The sequence below is a fragment of the Aphelocoma coerulescens genome, chromosome 5 (assembly GCF_041296385.1).
Source record: "Aphelocoma coerulescens isolate FSJ_1873_10779 chromosome 5, UR_Acoe_1.0, whole genome shotgun sequence".
NCBI classification, from domain to species: Eukaryota; Metazoa; Chordata; class Aves; order Passeriformes; family Corvidae; genus Aphelocoma; species Aphelocoma coerulescens.
Window position 1 is genome coordinate 16,292,040 of NC_091019.1, and position 21,410 is coordinate 16,313,449.

Genomic DNA, 21,410 nt, shown 5'->3' on the forward strand with positions numbered 1-21,410 from the left:
CTGGAAAGAGATGAATGGTATTATTTTTGGCTCTTGTTGTTAAGGAATACTAAGTTTCAGTAAAAGAATATCCTACATTCTGCAGTTGTACTTCTGGCAATTAGTAGGAACAGAAGCAAACAAGGAGATTTTCTTTAACATCTGTGCTTTTTTTTTTTGTACAACTCATTATTTTTTTTTCTCTTTAGAGTGAAGAATGACTTTTGGGACTAGAGGAAATAAGAATTTTTTGTTGTTTTTTTTTCTCACTAACTTTCTGTTCTAGTTTTTTATCTATGTGAATTTATAATGTAGAAGTTTATTTCTACTTACTAAACAGAGATTTAATCAATTATCACAGTACACTTTGGAAATGAAAGATATATTACTCTGTGTCAAATGAGTTTATCCTGTTCTGCATGCAAACTATGCACATTGTCATAAATCATGGTCTCAAACTTCTAAAGTTGTTGTTTTTGTTTATTAGGAAACTTTGCTTCAGATCCAAAAAGGCAATAAGGAGACTACACATAGCAAGAAGAAAGTGGGCCTCAATCGATCATGAAATGCAATTACACAATATTCAAAACTGAGTGAAATAAAGACCTTAAATAACAGTAGCCTGTAAAGTTTGGAATTAAAAGTAGTTTCTTCATATATTGTGAAAAGGGAGATTGGATCAATGAAACTGATCTCTTGTATCTTGTTTGCTGTCAATTTACATGAAATGATGCTTGAGGTGAGCCTCCTTTTCCTGTATATGCAAATACATTTTGTTTATTTATGGAATATTACTAGAGTGGTCTGGAAGGAGATTTCTCAAGTTCAGCTGGTGCTCACTGTATAAATGGAAGCACAAGAATTGAAAAAGGCTTCCACCTGGTCCTCCTTAGCTTAGCTAATGAGATTGCAGATTTTGTTCTAGCAGTAAGGCTTTATATAACAGCATGGACCATGACTGGTGTGTTGCTGAGTTGCAATAAATCAGTATCTGAATTAAAGGAATGAGGACTATGATACAAACTTTCTTTTTGTCAGTTCTGGTATAGCATCATAAAAATCTGCTCATGCTCATGTATCCAGGGATTAGGCAACAATCCACTACACTGTCAGACTAGCTGTAGGATACCAGTGGAAGTTTGAAAAAAATAGTTAAATCCATTTTTTAAAGTAGTTAAATCCAGTCTTGCTTTCACTTGATCTGATTTCTTCTTTACCTTGCATCTTCAATTCTTTGGAAACTTTTAGCATGGTTAGGGTGAGGATTAACGTGTTTTTATTAGGACCTCGGCATCTTATAAGAAAAAAAAAATTAGGCATCTTCATCTCAAGACTCTGAAATTCGTGATCCCTCAAAAAGATGAGCTCAGAATCAGTGCAACTTCTGCCTCAGGTACCACATTTTACTGGCTGGAGGGTGCAAGGGCACAAAATGCAGGCCCTTGTGTCAGGGTACACTTGTCAAGAAGCTTTTCAGCCTTGCTCGTTCACATCATGTTTTTTGTAGTGTCAAAAATATGCTTTGGAAATCAGTGTGCAAATTGTACAGAGAGCAATGAGAAATGAGGGGGAAGGTAAAGGTCTGGTTTGGAAGTAGAATCCAGTTCTAATTTCAGGGATTATGGCATGGAACAAATAGATATTGCTGGCAGTATTGTTCACTGTCTTTGTTTGGCTGTGTAAGTTTGGAAGGGCTCTGGAGAGATGCTGCAAAATAAAATCTTATGTTAAGCCCTTAATAGGCCAAATGTCTAGAAAAACCCAACAGTCCCATAAACAACACGAAAACACATTCATAGCTTTGCTCCTACTCCGCATTAAACTCTGAATGTACAAGAAACATTTTTCCCCAAAAAATGCAATTTAAACTTCTGTTTACTTCTCTCTAATATCCACTGATTTTTGAGATATAATTTTATAGCCGGGTGTGCGGTGTAAAAGTGATTAGAAATCTAGAACCTGTTTTTAGAATAAAGAGCTAAACATTTCACTGTGTTACTACAAGCAAATTATTTGTTCTGTTATTTCCTTTGGTCAATCCATTGCAACCTCGTAGTGGGTGCAGTTGTATGGTGTTGCTGGTGGTTATTCTAAGGTTTTTTTGCTTTACCTCATTCTTCCCTCTCCTCTGCCTTCCAGCATGCACTTAATCCAGGTGGACTCTGTTCAGCGATGGATGGAGGACCTGAAGTTGATGACAGACTGTGAATGTATGTGCATTCTCCAGTCCAAGCCCATCAGCATTGAGAAGGATGAACAAAATGAACTCATCCTTTCCTCACAGCACAGCACTTGTGATAACTTGCAGCTTCTGCTAAAGAGGGCTTGGATCATAAGCACAGAATTGACCAGGATTGCTCAGAAGCTGGACAAGAACAGGTGGCAGAGGGTCCACAGCATGACAGTGAGGGTCAACTGCCACGTGCGTTCCATGATCAATGAGTACAACACCTTCACCAGGAGTTCTTCAGAAGAAATGCACCAGGTGAGAAGATGCCTTGATGGCATGTTTCTTCTGCTTTTGGAATTTTTATTTTACTTTAATTATTAAAACTTGCTTTAAACAATCTGTAAGAAATCTTTATGTACTGATACTGGTCCCTTGTTTAAGGCTTTGCCATCCTGTTCCAGCAATGGAAATATTCTTGACTTATTTTGAATCCTATTTTATCATGGGCTTGATTCTGAATATTAATAGTGTCGTCAAATTGCATTTAAAAAAACATTTTGCTTTTGGAGACTACAGGACTAAAGTATTTTGACAACCAACCTGTGAGTTCCTTTGCATTTACAGTGTAGAAAGTGCTACTTCTTTATTGACCTCTTTTTTATCTCTACCTGTTTTATACAGAAAAGTAGATTAAGGGTGTTCTTATGAAATATTATCTTTTGGGATAATATTTCATAAGATGGAGGGTTTTCAATTAACAAACAAGCATTACTTATTTTTGTAAGGCAACTGTGTGTATGGACATAACTTTAAAACCACTTTCTCTTTCTCTCTCTGCAGCTTGAAAAACTTTTAGTAGACAAGTGTTCAGAATTTACAGCATTCACAGAAAGGTAACTTAAATTTTGTAGTTGCAATATTAATTTTGCTGTTTTATTATGTTGCAGAACTTCTAATGAGAAGCACAAATCCCTGAGCACCCTCAACTGTTTGAGCTAGGCCCCTGGAACTCTGCAGTGTTCCTAATGTTAATCTCTTGTGGGTGAAGTGAGTTGCTTTTACCTAAACTTCATCCTAATGAAAGATGGGATCTGCTGCTGCACAAAGAGCCTGACAAAGATGCAAAGCTGCATGCAAGTGTATTTTTTAGGACTTTAGATTTAGGATTTTAGAGAAAATCTGACTCTACTGATATCAGTGACAAGGTTCCCTTTTAGATCTGTGGAGTCAAGATTTCAGGTGATGTGAAAACTTGGGTTGTGAGACTGTCGTATTACATGTTCCTGTAGGAACAGATCCATGTATTGTAAATCAAACCACAGTAAATACACATTCCTTTAAACTGTAGTTGTAGGTTTACTCATCTCCCTTCACTCTGGAATACTGTGACTGGAAAATAAAAATCTCTGTAATTCTTCTCATGGTAGTTCCACTTTCTAACATAAGTTACCCATTTCCTCCAGCACAGTTCAATCACTCTTTTTTAATTTACTTTAAACACTGTGCAAGTCATTCTGTTTTGGGGATATCATCAGGGAAAAAGACACTGCCTGATTATCAGGAAGTAACATTTTTTTGGAGCACTATTGCTTTTTGCCAAACCTGCACAGCTCAGACTTTAGTTTTATATTCTACTATGAGACACGGTGCTTAAATAATGAGCTCCAATCTCAAAGTGTCTGACCCAAATCAGCCCTCTCCCTTGTCTTTTTGACAAAAAATTGATATACTTGGCTGACAGACAGGTAAAGCTGAAAAGGTGACCTGTGTGCAGCTAGAGAGGCTGATCGCCCAAACTATATCTTCCATTACAGTGGCCTGCCTGGGTGAAATATGTTTTGAAAACTCAAATGAATGCCTTTCTGTGAGGATATATTAGTTATTTTATTTGAATTGTATAAAGTTTTCCATCTTTATCTCATTTCTTCAATTATAGCCAAACATCACTGGTTGCAGAACAACTATACCAACTCTGTAAAGATGCTTTATGTATCTTTCTGTATAGAGGGCCGAATTTTATTTTTGATTATACTGTTTAACTCATCTGGACACACATTTCTTTCTTCATCCTTATCCTGCTATCCTTAAACTATGACAAAGAAGGTAAAGACATGAAAATTACTGAAAGCCCTTCATTGATCATGAAAGATGGGTGGATATGCACAGCTGCAGTAGAAATGCAGGCATCCAAGAGTGATTGGAAAAGAGCAGTGTTACACTGTATAAACACACAGCATCTGCGGCAAAATTTGGCCTGCAGTCTGTGAGGTAAATTGTGATACCAAAATTATTCAGTAGTGTCCACTGTTATCCTTTCATGGTGTACTTACCATGTGTAGGCAAAGCTTTGATTAAAGTCTGGAATGATGCCAATGGCACAATGTCCTTGTGAACAGCTGAATTCCCATTTCACCCGTGATTAACACGGGCCTCACCTCTGACAATCAGCTCCATTGAATCCTTTCTTCTTCATCCCTATTCTTTCTCTTTCTTTTCAGGTGCTTACAGACTGAAGATGAAGACATACTGAAGTCCATGAAATCTTGTGTTAATGAAACACTCACTACTGTTGCCCAGTATTTTGGCCAGTTGATAGAGCTGGTTTTGACACATGAAGCACAGGTTTGTTTGTAGTAAAAAAAAAAATCCCAAAAACAAACAAACAAAAAAATAAACCAAAAAGGTCTTCCAAAATTGTTGAATCTTGAGGATAACCATCCATTAAGGATCCAAGGTTGGGTTGGATGGGGCTTCTGAGCAACCTGATCTAGTGGAAGTTGTCCCTGCTAATGGCAGGGACAAGGCAACAGGAAGGTTTTAGAGGCCCCTTCCAGCACAAGCCATTCTATAGTTCCGTGATTAAGAGAAGGATTAGAATTACAGCTCTCAATTTGCAACAAACTTATGATCAGTAACTCACATGTTGCAATGAGATTTAGGTATTCTTATTCTCAAATCCTGCAATAACCTGAAATTCTGAACAAAATGAACTTGTGGCTCATCATGTTACTTATTTTTCCTGATGTCTCTTTCTTGCAAGGCATCTAAATGATGACTTCTGGTTGTCCCTTCCAGCCTTACCCATTCTGTGATTCTGATTCTGTGAAATACACTGAGTAATTTCTCTGAGGCTTCAAATAAGTTAATTGTTTTTCCATTAGATCATTATTGAAACAGTAGCGAGTCTAGCCAACCTATCTTGACTTACACTGTTTTCTTTCTTTCTCAGTAGAAATCCATACTCTAATCTTCCTCACATATAAAAACCTCAAAAGTAATTCTGCTCAATTAATGTGTTCATGTTTTAGAGGTGATGTTATGCTGAAATTTTTTGTTGTCCCTGCAGAAAAAGAGGAGAGGTTTAATGAACACAAATAGTTAAATAGCATCTATTACAGTGCCAAAACAAAATTAATGCATGGTATTGGTTAAAGTTTAACATACCCTGATCTGTTAAGATGGCAAAAAATATTGTGGTTGTTTCAGAAACATCCCTTCTGGTTTTAAATGGCTATTACCAGGAGGTGAGAATATCCCAAATACATTTTTAGAATTACAGTCAAACTAACAAGCTACTTGTTAATGCTCTTCAGGTGGGATTTATGAGAAGTACATGAAATGTATGAGTTGAAGTGTGTAAATAATTTTGCATATTTCATATTCAGTGAGTAGGTTGCCATTGTTAAGATGCTTAATCTTTTCAGTCTGAAGAGCAGTTCTTCACTGCTGACATTTCTGCCTTTGGGCATCTTGGCACCTACTGATACACCTGAAATCCTACTCCATTTTTTTTAAGGGAATGGAAATATCGACTCCATATCATCTTGTGTGTATTTGTGTGGCTGAAGGACTTGGATTAGAAGTCATTAATAAAAACAATTTTATGAAGAGTTTTCTGAGCCATTCAGTCAGGCTGTGTGCCCACTTCTGCCATAAAAAACACATTGTCTGGGGGTAGTTGGCTGTTCTGAAGCAGACTAAGTGTCTGCGTGAGAGGTTTTATCTTAAATTGTATAAAGAGCTTTTTCTCAAATCAGTGTATCAGGATTTTATTCAGGATAGGTTCATATCAAAATGTGAACTCAAGCTATGTTTTTTATGGAATATTCTTCTAATGCTAAAGGTGGAAGAACAGAGCCTCTTAGAGGGAAGGTAACTCAATTTTTTATAAATAACAGTGTAAAAACACCAGTGTAAAATACAGTGGAATACTTCCTTGAACTTTTGCAAAGTTGGATTAAATACAGAAATGCTTATCTTTCTCCTCCTAGCAAATAGAATTAATTCTTCTAATGATTCTATGCCTTTTTTCAGAAACATAAAATTAAATAGACTTTATGGTCTTCTCACAGCTGTGCTTCTCTAAAGCTGCAGTGGCACAAATGCAAAAGCAAGATAATTATTTAAAAAGATAAAACTATTTAATCTATTTCATACATTGGAGAAACAAACTGTGTTTCTTTATAAGAATCTCTATTTGTCAGTGACATTTTGACTAAGAATAGTGATGAACCCAGAGCCTTAGAAGGTAGTGTAAGAAGGGGTGTAGCAATATTCCTTACCAATAAGGTGGAAATCTTGTATGGCCATGTGATTCAGCTTCTGCACTAACTAAATTAGTTGCCTTCTGAAAATTCTGGTTCAATCCCAGACCAAAAGCCATAACAATTTACTAAATAGCTGAAGACCATACTGAATGTTCTCACACTTGTACCCGTTGTCTCACTCTGTTAATATTTATTTTTGAATATCACTATCTTTGGTTACATCTACTCAAATGCAGTGAAAAATGTGTGTTATCAGTCTGACTCCAAGTTTTTTATCCTGCATCCCCCAGAACCTGCTGAGGCAGATAGAGCTCTCGGGCAGTCTGTACGTCATGGAGTCGGCCATCAGCAGTTTATTCAGCCTTGCCCAGGAAGGTGCTCACCTCTGCCGCATCATAGCCAAGGTAAGGGATATATGGACTAATCCAAGGCAAACTAGCCATACAAGGAAGTAATTTTACTGAAGAGCAACAAAATTTACTCTGAGAAACTACTTTTTTCCTCTTGTTGTGGTGCTTTTGCAAGTCTTACTCTACATAATTTACCACCACAACTATTGTATTAGAGGTTTTTTTTTCCAAAGAGGACCACATCCCCCCAGGCTTTAATTTAATAAAGCCCAGTACCTGTGCAAGCAGCTTCAGTAGGATGGTTAGCTCCAACAGGCTTCTCAGCATTGCTTCAGTTGCTGTCTTTGTGCCAGCTGAGGTATTATCACTCCCTTCATCGTTTTGGGAACTTTTTTAGTGTCTCACCTGATAGTACTTTTTAAATACCAGCCATATAAATGGAGAAAAACTTTACAATTTGCCATGGCTGTGGCGGACTGTGCAGAGAAATAGCAAGACCTCTTCAGCTGTGTGTACAGGAGGGTTAGAGATATTATTAAAGATGCAAATGTAGAAATACTTCGCACCCATGATTATCCTTTAACAAAAGACCATCATTGCAGTTACTGCTGTCAATGTGTGTTCTCATTTACTGAGTAGTTGGTGCTAACTTTTGGTATAAATGAGTCATTCTGCCAAGATCTGTGATACTGGAAATCCCTGCAGAGTTTGCACCTTTGAGGACGCTTGGATCTTGAAGAAGTGAGAAAGGTGGGACGTGGTGTCTTGATGAGGATGGGATAAGCACAACCACAGGGCATGCAGAAAGAGGACAACCTCCCTCCCCTAGCTTCTGCTTGTGGAGTGCTGTGCTAGTTCCTTGTCCTACACAGAGACAGGGTTAGACAGCAGCATTTCATTACTTCTGATGTGCCTTTAGATGGAGATTTACACCACAAAATGTACTCCTCTGATCTGAAGCCTGAGAATGAGGCAGACTCAGAAACCTATAGTGGATTCTGGCAACAACCTGGGAGAGTCTGTTTTTTTCTAAATTGGTATTTGAGCTCCACTCAGTGGTACCCAAAAACAATGTTAAAATGTTGAGTATTGAAAAAATGCAGAACTAACAAATTAAAGAAAATTGGTCTTGGGCTTTTTATCATTTTACGACTTCCATAACAGTTTAATTTCGCAGAAGTGAAGTCTGACCTTTCATAAATCACTAAACCAATATATTGCTAAAACCTGGGCGTGTGTCACAGGTTTACAACTGAGGAAATGCATCCCCTTGTGCAAAGAACCCTAAGTGGTGTTTGGCTGCCAAATTACAGCAGTGATTGCATAACCTGTCCCGTGCTTCTGTCTGCCCTGTGCACTGGGAAATGCATTTCTCCAGACTGACCATTATCCTTCACTCTCTGTATTGTCTCAGTTCCCTGCATCAGTGACCAAGGGGGCAGAGGAACTGCAACAGACCAGAATTTCAAATTGGTCAAATGGGTAAAGAGCTCTGTTCAGACAAAGAAACTTAATAGCACTGAGCTTTGCTTGCTTTGGAGGTTAACTTGCACCTTTTCCAAAAGCTCCCAATACGAATAAAGTATGCTTTTATTTATGGTTTGCAGACTTTTTGGCATTTCCAGTTTTTGACCAAATAACACATAAATGCTGTTTGTGCTGTAATACAAGTTTCATTTGTGACAGGCATCACAATCTCTGAAGCAGAAAGGAAGAGAGGGATGTAGGTACAAAAATGCTGTTAGCGAGGATTTTCTTGCTATTTTCTAAGTCCGTGAGAGACTCTTCTTTCTCACAGAAGAGGTAGCAGGGAATGTAAACAACCAAACACCTGCAGCCTTGAGAAGTCTTGTTTATGGTATAGTAGAAAAATATTTTGACAATGGATGTTTTAGGATTTTAGCCAATCACTCCAAGGGGTGGCTGATCCTTTGTCCAATTAGACTATGAAAAAAAAAGTCTATAAAAGAGTTTGTAAAATAATTAAATAAATCAATCTTGCTGCACAATTCCTGCCTGCTGGATCTTCTCTCCTCCTCGTCCTTATGGCTGCGGGACACGGTGATATACTGTAGGAACCAGGCCTGCTGTAATAGAGGGACACTGGTTTTAGTTAGCTATGACAGTAAAAATTCAGGGTGATTTGAAAAAAAAATAAACTAAAAAAAAAAAATCTGTAAAATCTGTAATTGTTCTCAGTCATTATGAGGGTGAAAAAGGACTGAAGTCATGCAAAGATCTCAAAATCTTTTACAGAATCTGTAGTACCCTTGAGAGCTGTCATAGTATTCTTAAAACTAGCCAGAGAGGTTGAATATTTGTTTACTGTGAAAGCAAACTGTAACAAATTTGTTCACGTAACGTTGAAGTCTTACTCTTCGTGATGAAGTGTGATCTTGTGGAACACTGCTCCTAGTTTTATTCCTGTTCCAAGCTATAAATTACAACTCTAAAGCACACCAATATCTAGAATGTGCAAAAAACCCCCCCACGATAGTATTGCAAAACTGCAGAATTACAGGAGCTGGTCTCTCATTTTACATTTTGTTGAGGGTTTCAGTCTTCTCTCTCCTTCTCCCCCATCACCTGCTAATAATTTACAGAAACTAAGAAAGTCTATGAAATGCTGAAGCATCCCCTGTAATTTTATTCCACCTACAGGCATTCTTTGACACTTTCTTTTTTAGCATTTAACTTTGTAATCTGCTGTGAAAAAATCATGTTGCTGACTCACCCTGGCAGGCAGTAGTAGTTCTCACTAGCTGTCAGAGACATAAAACCTAAGGTCTCTAACAAAAATGAGTAGTAGCATGGACAAGATAAGAAAATTAGCATTCCTTGGGGCAAAAGGGCTACAAATAGATTTGGATTCGTAACGATCAGAAGAATTGGTAGAAATCTGTTTCTAAGTTCCAGTAAATAGGTCACAGAGTGATAAAGAAAATAGTATTTTTTAAAAAATCCATTATACTGATGATAGAATCCAATACCAACTGTACTGAACAGAGTGCTGTGATAATAAGCTTGTAAAAGAGAAAGAAGCCAAAATGAAGATATTCATACTTTCATAGAACCCCCTTTGGAGAATACTTGACTATTGGAATTCCTTACTCCTGTGCGGCAGATCACTTAGTCTGAGAAGCTTCTAATGCATCTTGCCTTACCTTCTTGATATGCCAATTCCTTTTCTAACAAGCATTTATGATGAAGATCTCTTTGGAGATCATCTATCAAAAGAATTATAAAAGCTGTCAAAGCCTTGATGGGAATTTACTGTGCTTTGTGTCATTTCAGTCTGAAACTGCAAAATATTCCACCTTAGAATTAGATGCCTTTTGCTTCCCCTCTTTTTTCACTCAATTCACATAGTTTTGTTGATTATATTTCAGGTGATTTCGTGACCTACACCTAGCCCTTCTGAACAGCATCCCACAAAATTGAACTCCTGTTAATCCAATACAGGAGAGACATAGGTCATCAAGTAGTGAAGCAAGTGTCCCTCTCCTCCTCTGAATGTTTACCCACTTGACCAATTTGTGTATATCCCTGTCAGATGGAATGGTTTGGCATCATTGCAAAAGGTACAGGGGATGAATCTTGAAAAAGGTGAATAAAGTCTGAGAACTGCTCCAATCCCAGTGAGGGGACTGGTTTTTGACAAGCCAAGGAATGAGGCTCAGCATTTTCCACCCATCCAATATTTCACTTACAGATCCCTCGGTTCATTACTCATGGTCAATGTTTTACATCTTAGTAATGGCACACGAGGCACAAAATAAAGAGTACAGATCTCCTCCTGACAAATGCAGTGATAAATCGCTTCCTGTCCATCAGAGGCAAAATCAGGGCACCCATTTGGCATAGAAAAGGCTTGAAGCAAATGTGCCAGCATCACTTGAGCATTACTAGATTTGTCCACAAACTTCTGCTTATTATGGCTAAAGCAGAGGATTAGATCATCCCTGATTCCTTTGAACTGTGGGAAAATTCAAATTGATAATGAAATAAAAAAACAAAAAACAAAAAACATATTACCTTTGGCTTGAGAATGATAATGCAACACCTTTTTCCCTGTATTTTTGATAGATACTTTAATTACTGCTTGAGTGAAATATCAGTATCCTTTTGAGGAAGGAAAAATATGACTGAAACTTTTTTATTCGTGTACTGCCTCTTTTTTCCTTTAAAGGTTCAGAAATATCTTTCTGCCTTAGACTATATATAGAGGTACCAGATATAAAATAACAGAAACGTGAACACTCGCAATTCCAGAAATAAGTTTTACTCCTAACAAACTTCAGCAAGCCTATTGATTTCACTGATGTCACAGAAATTCCATATGCTTGTGCAAAGACACGATATCAAACTTCTATCTGGAAAATGTGTTGAAGAGTTAACTTTGTCTAATTCCATATGACTTGGAGTGAATTTTTTCTTAGACTGAACAGAGGGTTTTGCTTCCTCTATTATTCTCTACAGTATTCAAGCAGACCTAGTACAGAAATATAGAATTCTGGAAATGAGTAAAGTCTGAATTGTAGCCCAGAGGTTTTTAGTGAGTATAACCTGTTGAGATTTCAAATAATGCTTGGGGAAAAAATGGCTGAGGGAAAAATAGATGATTTATGTGAATCTAAATATATTTTTAAACAGAATCTACTGAAACAAGCTTAAAAAAAGGGTGCACTTTTAACACAGTCCATGATTTCAACTATTTTTAATTTACTGCTCTAATCCGAATACTTTAGTCTGAGAACTTTCACCCATCGTCAATAATTTAAATGCTTTCCTCTTCACCACGTCTGCTTTTGCATCATAAAAGTCATATGTAGTTTACCTGATAGCACAACATTTTGAAATAAAAAAATAATTTAAAAAAACTCCCACCACATGAAGTGCAACAATTGTTGGCATTTACTTATATTTCTATTTGTTATGTGAAATGTGCTAAAACGTATGTTTGCAAGCTGTGTTGGGAATTAATTAAGGATAGCTACCCTAGTATGTACTCAAGTCTTTGTCACTATTGTTGTATTTAAAGAAAAGCTTTTAGGGATGCAAATTTTATTTATTAGAGGATGAAGATATGGATTGTGTCTGTTTAGTATTTGACACCTATTTCCACCTTATTTTCAGTACCTCTTCAACCGTATGACCTTCTGGTTCATAATTTTAGTGTTAAGTAAATATTGCGTGGAGCTCAGAAATTAGAGGAATGGGAAATATATGACAATAAAAATCTATTTTATACTAATAGAATATGGCTGAAGGATCGCTTAAATGTCACTCTAATTGCCACCTATTGATGTTTCTTTGTAACTTTTGCAGGAATGTCGGGTTTAATTTAAATGGAGCTTGTAATTGGTAGAAGTCAATCACTTAAGCACACCTCCTACTGAGGCTGTATTACTTTTCCATCACTTAGTGTACAAGCATTAATCCACTTGAGTTCTCTGTGTGAGCTTAACACCCTCTTTGTTGGTGTTGTTGCTATAGCTATTTTGGATAAACTGCTAAAGGAATCCACCCATCAGCCCAATCTTGGTTAAGTACTAGGGAAACCTCCAGTGCTGCTTTCCTGATTTCTGTTTTTCCCCTACAGGAAGGAGGTGTTGTTTCTCTCTTTAAGATCTGTCGCCAGGATTGTTTCAGGTGCCTTTATCCCCAGACCCTGAGAACACTGGCATCAATTTGCTGTGTAGAGGAAGGGATGCACCAGCTGGAAAAGGTAGGCACTTCAGGATTCCTTACTGACTGTGTCATAAATAGAGAAGCCCTGTCTTTAATCTCTTCCAGAAATTGATAATTTGGTGGTGTTTGATACTGTGTTCCATACTGTGCTCACCTGTTCAGTGCTGAGCACATCTTCAGTCTTTACAAAATGAGTCCCAGCAATAGCATTATCTTATTATCCTTGTATAAATAAGCTTTCTAAGAGGGATAGTTTCATAAAACAGGTAAACATGTTACTAACTACATCAAAAAAAGAGAACAAACTGGAGAAATTATAATTTCTGGACTCTCTGAAATGTTTGTTTAGAAACTCCACTGTTTCAAGTCATCCTTAAAAGACAGAAGGCTTTATACCTCTTTAAATTCTTTCCTGATGTTCTGATAGGGCTCCTGCTTGTGCCAGTGCTGCAGCTTGTGAGAGTTGTAGTGCACAGAAAGAAGTGGGACAGATATGGTCATTAGTCGATCAAAAAATGTGTCTGCTAATCAGCAGATTTCATAAAAACCACTTTTAACTGTGATGGCCGACACCAAAAAATTATCCAGATAAAATTATATCAACTTCCTTAGGCTCCTTTTCTTTCTCACACTCACTATCTTCTGCTGTGTTTTGGAAAACGAACACTTCTGGTCACTAAATCATGATCTCATCCTTTGTATTTCATGAAACAGTCATCTTCCCCAGCTGAATTATGGCCTCTTCAAGTTAATGATAAATGATTTCACTGCCTCTTTACATTGACATCTCTTGTAATTTACTGCCCCGAATACAAGCAAACTGTGACCGAACACCTGCAGCAAAAGCAAGTCTCTGAGTTTACAGTAAATGAAGATGACTTAAATTTTTTTTGACATAATGCTGGTTCAGATTGACCCAGAATCAGTCTAAAAGGATCTTTCATTATGTCCACTATAATGGCGGAGTTAATAGAGTTGGAAATGAAAAAGATTGATTTGAGTCACCCGGTCCAATTCCTGGCAGCGCCAACATGTGTTTAATGTGGCCCATATCAAAGCTGATGGAACAGGAATCCCAGAAAAATTGAACACTTTCAAACTCATGTTTCTTTGATCTGCTTTAATGTTGGCCACGAGTAAAATTGGTCAGGGTAAACTTGATCACAATCAGGATTGGAGTAGTGTTTAAAGGATTCTTAACTGAAATCCCTACCTTCAAGGAATTTCAGTTCTTAAATAATCTTCTTTAAATATGAATAGATTTTTCTTTCAAAATTTGAAGCACTCTTCCAAACACAAAAAAGAGGTAAAAGTATTAGCAATCCTGTAATTACAAAAGTTATCATAGGACTTCTTATCTTGCAGAAAGGGCGGCTTCTTTTCTCCAACTAAGTATCTGGATGCTGGTGAATCATTTAATTTCTCTAATATGAATATCATTATGCCACCTAGTGCATTGAAATATCAGTGCAATTTGAACTTGGTTTTTAATGACAGAAACTTCATTAAAAAAAGCAAACATAGCCACCAAGCAATTCAGATTAGGCAAATCAAGATATAAACAAACAAACAAAAACCTGTGCAAGCCCTTCTTCCTGTATTTTTCAATTCGATTGCATCGCCATTGTAGTGTTTAAAAGACCACTTAAAAGAAAGCAGCAAGAGTTCTAATTTGTTATGAAACACTGGTACACTTTCTGCAGTAATTGCAGTTCTTAATTGCTAAAGACATCAGGAATATTTATTCATCCAGTGCTTTTTGACCTTGCCAATTCAGTGCCCATTTCTAAAGATGTAGAAAATTGCCTATTTTAATGAAAAATACAACTTTCCATTTAAAAAGAAACCAACTTATTGTTCTTCCCAGCCACACATAAATATATCACACTGGAAAAAGCCATTATCACCTTTTTTGTCGTCTTGATAAACAAGCTGATCTTTGGTATAATTGCAGTGATAAGGTAGTTGTTGCAATGATTAGCTTTTCCTCTTTTAAGTGAATCTAGTTGGCTCTGTGTACAATGGTGTAAAATCAGTTGGTTAAAATGGGACTTTGGAATAATTATTTCACTTGCAAGTGATTTACTGAATTGTGATAACATACTGGTACTCTTACTTTGTTGTACGTTGAAGTGCAGAGCTCCAGGAACTCAAGGGTAACAAATTAGGCACTTAAAGTAGAAAAATAGTGAAGAAATAGTCCCATTTTGTGCCCGAGAACCACATAAATAAATGATCTCTGTAAGCTGTGCTCAACAAGTGGTAATTTTGGTGCTTCAAGCTGCTTTTGGGTGTCTGGTTGTTTAATACACTTTAATTTTGTAATCTGCTGTGACATCAGCAGGTTTGAGATCATTATTTGGTCTCAGCTTCCCGACCAGTCCTATTTCAGAGGGGAGTGGAGAGACCCTGGAAAAACAATCAGAACATATTATTCCTACAGCTGTTTGTCTCTGTACCCAAGTAAACTTTGTCATCTGTGTCTTGTGGCACTCAAGCATGCAAAGTTTTGTGGGGAAAACTCACTGCACCAGAAAAGATGGTTATTCTTGGTTTGGGCATTCAGAGTTTATACAGAGGCAATGAGTAATACAGGTACTCGGGAATAGAGAAAATAGATAAAATCCCTAAACCCAGAACTGGAAGGAGTTTGTGAGAGCTGAGCTTGACTGAAACTGAAGAACAATGTTAGTGTTGCACATGCAGACAGACCTGGTGGTGTGTCGTGCCTGAGGTTTAGGACAGAAATACAATGATGTGGTGGGAGATTGGTTCTCAAGATTTGTTAAGGGCTCTGGAGAGAAGAATATCTGAACCTTCATGAATGAGCTCTGCAAACTTAATTCACCTCAGTGTAGGAAGGACTGTTGGAGGCACAGAGTTGGGAGAGATTATTGTGTGTTCACAAATTTAAGGTTCAAAAAAGTAAAAATTGTGATCTTGGTATGTATATCCTGCAAATTGAATTAGGAATAACTGTACTTCAAGTAATGCTTTCATTATCAAGACACACATAAAACCTAACAGATATGGTCTTCAACGTGGAGCAACCTTGCCTGGAAATGGGATTTGTGTTTGAATTGACATGTTTTTCCTAAACCAGTTCTTCAGCCCTTACCCCCCTGAGGCTGCATTAATTCCTTGTTTTGCAGAGCTCTCTGAACAAAGTGTCTCCTATACATTTGCTGATGCACAGTCTCATTAAAGTCTAAAAACTGTGGCAGTTTCTCTGCTTCAGGGCTGTCTGTACAACAGTTGGTGATGGTGGTGCTAAAAGGCATGGCTTTCCAATTTTTGCCCTACTGAAGCTCAGTTGTGTGGCTTTCCATTGAAGCTTCTGTGGCAATAAACCTCCTGCTGCAATAAAAGAGCTGCAGAGCTGATTTAGAACTAAATAGCAAACAGTGAAATGTACTGCAGCTTTTACTGTGCATGTGAAATGTTATCACATTAAAAAATGCATCTTAGGTGGGACCTAGATCACAGGTCAACTGCCACAAAAACAGGATGATTATACAACTAGTCAGCTGCCTAAATTTTCACAGTGTGCAGAGTACAGTTACTTACATTATTTAAACTACTCCAGAATGCAAGACACCTGGAATCAACTCATTAAGAGGAGATAATCCAGAGACATGGGTGACAACAGCTGTTGCTTTCATTAGTAAAACCTTTTTAACAAATGACACAGCTTTTATCACTGTGCTTTAAGTAAAATTGCCCAGGAATAGATTACAAATTACTTTGAATCCTTCATTTAAGGCACACTAAATCAAATTACCTCCAGAAGAAGAAGGGTAAAGAAAGTATGAAGTATATATTATTTTGTGGCTGGGAAACTATATGAATTCTACAAAGACTTATAAAACATGAGTGACCTAAAAATCTATTACTCACTCTGAACCCAGTCTGAGTCTTAGAATAACCATATTCTTATACACAGTAATAATTTCTGCATGATGGGAATGTAGTCTGTCCATGATACAGCTGAAAAAACAAGCTTTTCTGGGGAATTAAGTAAAATGTGTATTACAGAGCCTCCTCCTACAACTTATTCACAGTTTTTGGGTGCATGTGTGTTGATTACTTAATTCAGCTCTAACCACTTTGAACTTTGAGTTTCAAACATGAAACTCGGTAAAAATCATGGAGTAATTTTGCTTCAGGTGAAATCTCATCTACTAAAACCACTGAAGTTCATGTAACTGTACAATGAGACAGAAGTGAGAACTCTGCATTAGGAAGAAATTCCTCACCGTGAGGGTGGTGCAACACTGGGACAGATTTCCCAGAAAAGTTGTGGTGATGCCTGGAAGTGGCTACCTGAAAACAGAGGCTAGACAAGAGTAAGAGAATAAAAGTAGGTATTTATTTGAAGGGCCTTCAAAGGTACACCCTGGGAGTGTAAACCAATGAGGGGCTCCACCCAAGATGGACCCTGGGTCAGGGGTTCTTCACACTTTTATAAGTTTGGTCCATTTGCATATCGGGGTTAATTCTCCAGTTATAACTTCAGTTCATGATGTAATTACCCCAGGTTTGCTCCTCCTCTTCAAAGGCTTTTAGTTTACACATTTTGGGGCCTGGGACAATCAAGGTGTCCTTGAAGAGCAAACCTAGAGAGGTTTGTTATGTCTAACCAGCATGAGAGAACAGCAGCTAACAGGCCAGAGGAAACTTCAGAGTTACACACTGGGCAGTACAGGATTTGAAAAATACAAAAGTTAAAACCTAAGGCATCAGTGGATGTCCCATCCCTGGAAGTGTTCAAGGCCAGACTGGATGAGGCTTTGAGCAGCCTGGTCCAGTGGAAGATGTTGGAAGTAGATGATCTTTAAGATCCCTTCCAACCCAAACTATTCCATGAGTTATGGAGAGGGCTTTGATTATGAGAGCTTGGAAGGTATGAAGGTAAAGTCACTAATTCAAAGGCTGAATGCAAAAGTTAGCCGGTGGCCCATGGATTTCATTGTCACAACATGGGAATGCTCCACAATCATGAATGTTTTAATTTTCATAGTACCTGGTATACAATGGAAATAACTTTGTACAAGAGATGGAAAATTTTCCTGATCTGAATGACTGATATAGTTGCCTTCATATTTCATTATTCCAAATACAAAATGTCAAGGGATCTTATTAATAATAGTCTTCTCGGAAAGGTATGTGAGATTGCCAGTTTAGATATGAGAAACCCATAGGCTGCTACATTTAAAAGCATGTCTGCAGGCTGGTTGCTTCTTTTAAGAAGTGCAATAGTAGTGTGCAGCTTTCTGAGAAGCAGTGAAATGTTGATTTCTATTATGGCAAATAGTGGTTGATTCAGAGGACTTCCAGCAATGAGAAAATCTCAGAAAGCACAGAGGTCTGCCTCAGCCTCTTAGCCTTTCTCACTCCTCAGAGAAGAGCTTCGTGTTAAAGTTTCTTTGTTTCTTAGGTGAAAAATTCTCATGGCCTATTTTAGTAGTTTCAAAACAAGGAATTATATGGCCTATGAGATGAAAACATAGCACAGTTATTTTATTCTAAAATGATTTGAATTCAAGAACTCAAATGATTGAGATTTTTTTTAAAGAAAAATATTTTCAAAAAGGCCATAAATGTAAAAATTTTGTTTTAATTCATGGAGAGTCAAATTTCATGTTATTCTGTTTCCTGAGTGAGACAGGACAAGGCTGGGTAATACCAACATAATGCAGGATTCTTAGAAGCCATTAGAAGGTGTCAGGTTGTTAGAGACCCTTCTCTTGTCTCTTTCCCACAAAAACAGGTAACGTGCAGTGTTACAACCCTTTCTGAATTTTTCGTGGGTCATGCTGGCAAACACTTCCTTAATGCTGTTTTCTAAAGGGGAATACCATTCTTTTATGCTCCCTAAAGCAGTGCTTGTTTACAGGAGAAACCTGTGAAGCTTCATGGTCAGGAAGAGCCTGGAAACTTACTTTGTGCATGCTTGAAAACACAGAGCGCTGTCTTGTGTGCTAAAAACATGTGAAATGATTTAGGTGGATAGGATTCAATGATGCATTGCTTTTACAGCCCTTTGGCTGGAGAATCAACTCTTCTGGTCTGCATAACGCACTTCTTTCCATCCTGGAACACTGTTTTGGCTCATCTTCCATGGCTGTTTGCAGCCAGGCTTTGAAATCACACTTGTGAAGTTACAAATGGGAAGCAGGAATGGATGAAGAGGTTTCAGAACTTTGAGGGAGAAGGATAACCTTTTAAAGACTAATTCTGGCAACTTTTGACACACAGAGCACAGCACGCTGAAAGTTGGTGGCATTGATAGCTGGAGCTGGGAATTGTGTCTCACTGCTGTCAGTGGGTAATTGTGCAAGTCACGTGAGAATGAAGAGCAATGAGAAAAAAAGAGAAGTCAAACTTCAGGAGTAGCATGGGGAACAACATTTTTGAAGCTGCTTTTTACACAGCCTTTTAGATAACCAGGCATATCTGTTTCAGTAGCTGAGTTTGTGGTACAATTAGATAATGTAAAGTTCTAGGCTTGCAGCTCTTTAATTTACTGGACACTTCTTCTGAGTAAGGCTGTTTAATTAATTGGCAGTGAAAAATGTGCTGTGTTTGGCAGATTACATTTCTGTCAAAGCCCCTGCAAGATTCACTAAATCACATCTGAGAGTGCAGGAGCTGCCCTTCCTCAAGTGCTGGCTTCATATGTGTTAGGTGGTTCAAGTTTTACCTCTGACTACACAGTTATGTACATGTAATTAGTAAATGGAGCCTCTTTCAGCACCTTCCCAGGCAAGAGTAACAAGACTTCTTAGGTCACTGCAGAATCTGACCATCTTAGATGCAACAGGCTGCAGTTCTAAGGCAAAATAAGGAAGTCATGGAAGTGACTTATTTATGAACACTGAAAAAGTGTGTGAAAAGAGGTATAAAAAACTCCCCCATCCCTCCCCCCAAAAACCTCACAACAACAACAAAAGAAAAAGCCTAAAACCAACTGGGAACCAATCTCTGAAGTAGCGTTTGATTTGTCGAAAACCTTCTGCCAGTTACACAGCAGATTCAAATTTGTTCACTTTATGTTAGTACCCACTTTTTCATGCAAAAAGGAAAGCAAGAAGGGTTTTTTTATGCCTTATTCAAGAGCTGTAGAATTGAATAAAGACAGACACGTTGGATGCGTACATTGCCAGACGTCTGTAGGAAAAAAGTTTACATAAACTGCTTTGGCTGAGGTCATGGCCATTATTTCAATTCTGTTCAAATGACTAATGAAATTATAGTGGTTGTGTTGTAGTCCTGATGTTCTGAAGAGATACATATCAGTTGCTCTGATAAAAGATATTACCTCTCCTTACAAACCTTGCTGCACTTAAATCATATAGATTTTAAAAGAGGGAGAAAGGAGCCAGCAAGTGTAGCACTAAAGATAAACATTTTGATAGCACTGGTGAAGGAGGACAATGTGGGACTTAGCTGAGGAGTTGGTAAATACCTGCCTTGGGCTTTGGAGGACACAGATTCTACTTTTTATCAGCAGATCCTCCTTTAGATATCTGGCCTTGCCCAGATTCTGCAACCATAAAAATGTACACTCAGCCTTAAACCTGTGAGTAACTTAATTTAAAAAACAAGAGAACTACTTCCTGCTAAAAAGGCCAGCAGACATGCACATCTGTTGGTCTGTTCAGATTTCTGATGGCAATAAATTTCACAAAGTAAATATTAATTTGTTGACTACTGAACACAGTGCTGTGGCACAAAGGAAAACTTTTAGAGTCAAGTCAAACAGGTGCAAGATCTTTTTGATAAACTTTGTCTGCCTTTTCAATGGAGTGCAACATGCAATCTATGAATTTACATACAAATCTATTTATAATTTGGTAAATTTGTTAACAATTTATTGATAGATTTGTATGTCAATTCAAAATGAGCTGTCTTCTAACCCAACAATGAATATTTTAAGTCCTTTCCCTCTAGTGTGAGTCCTTCCACATCACCCACAGATATAGGCTTTGTGAGGTTTGTCCTCAGTGATATATTGCTTCAGCATGGATCTGTGATAATGTGTCCACATGCAAAAATTTTGTAGCAGGCAAAGCAGCCCAGTTTTATTGGTTTTTTTTATGTTTCAGCAAGACCCGATCAAGAGAAGGCATTGCAGTGGCCTTCAGGTATTATCACTGATGTGCTGGGAGTAAATCTTGCCACTGCTCTATGTATTTCATGGCTTCAGAGCAGCGTTCAGCAAGTGAGAGCTGACAGAATGAGGTGTACTTTGGTATTTGATTTCCATTCAAGATGTAGTTACTGAAGGAGGAGAAATTCCCTTCTAATCTATCCCTCAGCTCTGTGTTTTTATACACCTCAATTTTATTAATTGAGATGCAGAAGAGACTCTACAGATTTCTTTTTTCTTCCTGTTTTAAAAAGATAAATTTCATTGAAATAGATTTTAAAAGCTGAAAAGGAAAGTCCTCAGGCTATGCCAGGTTATTGAGGTGTACATTTCAGTGTGCAAGATCAACTTGGAGCAGTGCCTGTAGATTGCCATTCCCTCCAAGTTCATTTTGAAGCTTTGGACTGCTGCCAGGTTATTGCTCTGCACTTGTTTGGCTCCCATATAATTTACACATGGTTTTTGCAGTCAGTTCTGTTAGTATTTTATGCTATCTATTGATTTTATATTTCGCTAAGTAT

General features: G+C 37.7%; 1 protein-coding gene across 7 annotated transcripts in view; it reads left to right on the top strand.

Moving 5' to 3' along the window:
• INSC (INSC spindle orientation adaptor protein) overlaps positions 1–21,410 on the top strand; it is a 125,397-nt gene that overhangs the window by 63,331 nt on the left and 40,656 nt on the right. For 4 of the 7 annotated variants that reach the window (XM_069016835.1, XM_069016836.1, XM_069016841.1 and 1 more), the window contains 5 exons: positions 2,119–2,464; positions 2,990–3,042; positions 4,648–4,771; positions 6,987–7,100; positions 12,649–12,774. In XM_069016835.1, the coding sequence (XP_068872936.1) occupies positions 2,119–2,464; positions 2,990–3,042; positions 4,648–4,771; positions 6,987–7,100; positions 12,649–12,774 (763 nt within the window). Of the gene's footprint in view, positions 1–466; positions 719–2,117; positions 2,465–2,989; positions 3,043–4,647; positions 4,772–6,986; positions 7,101–12,648; positions 12,775–21,410 lie in introns of those variants that run through there. The other 3 variants (XM_069016837.1, XM_069016838.1, XM_069016842.1) reach the window with 2 other exon arrangements.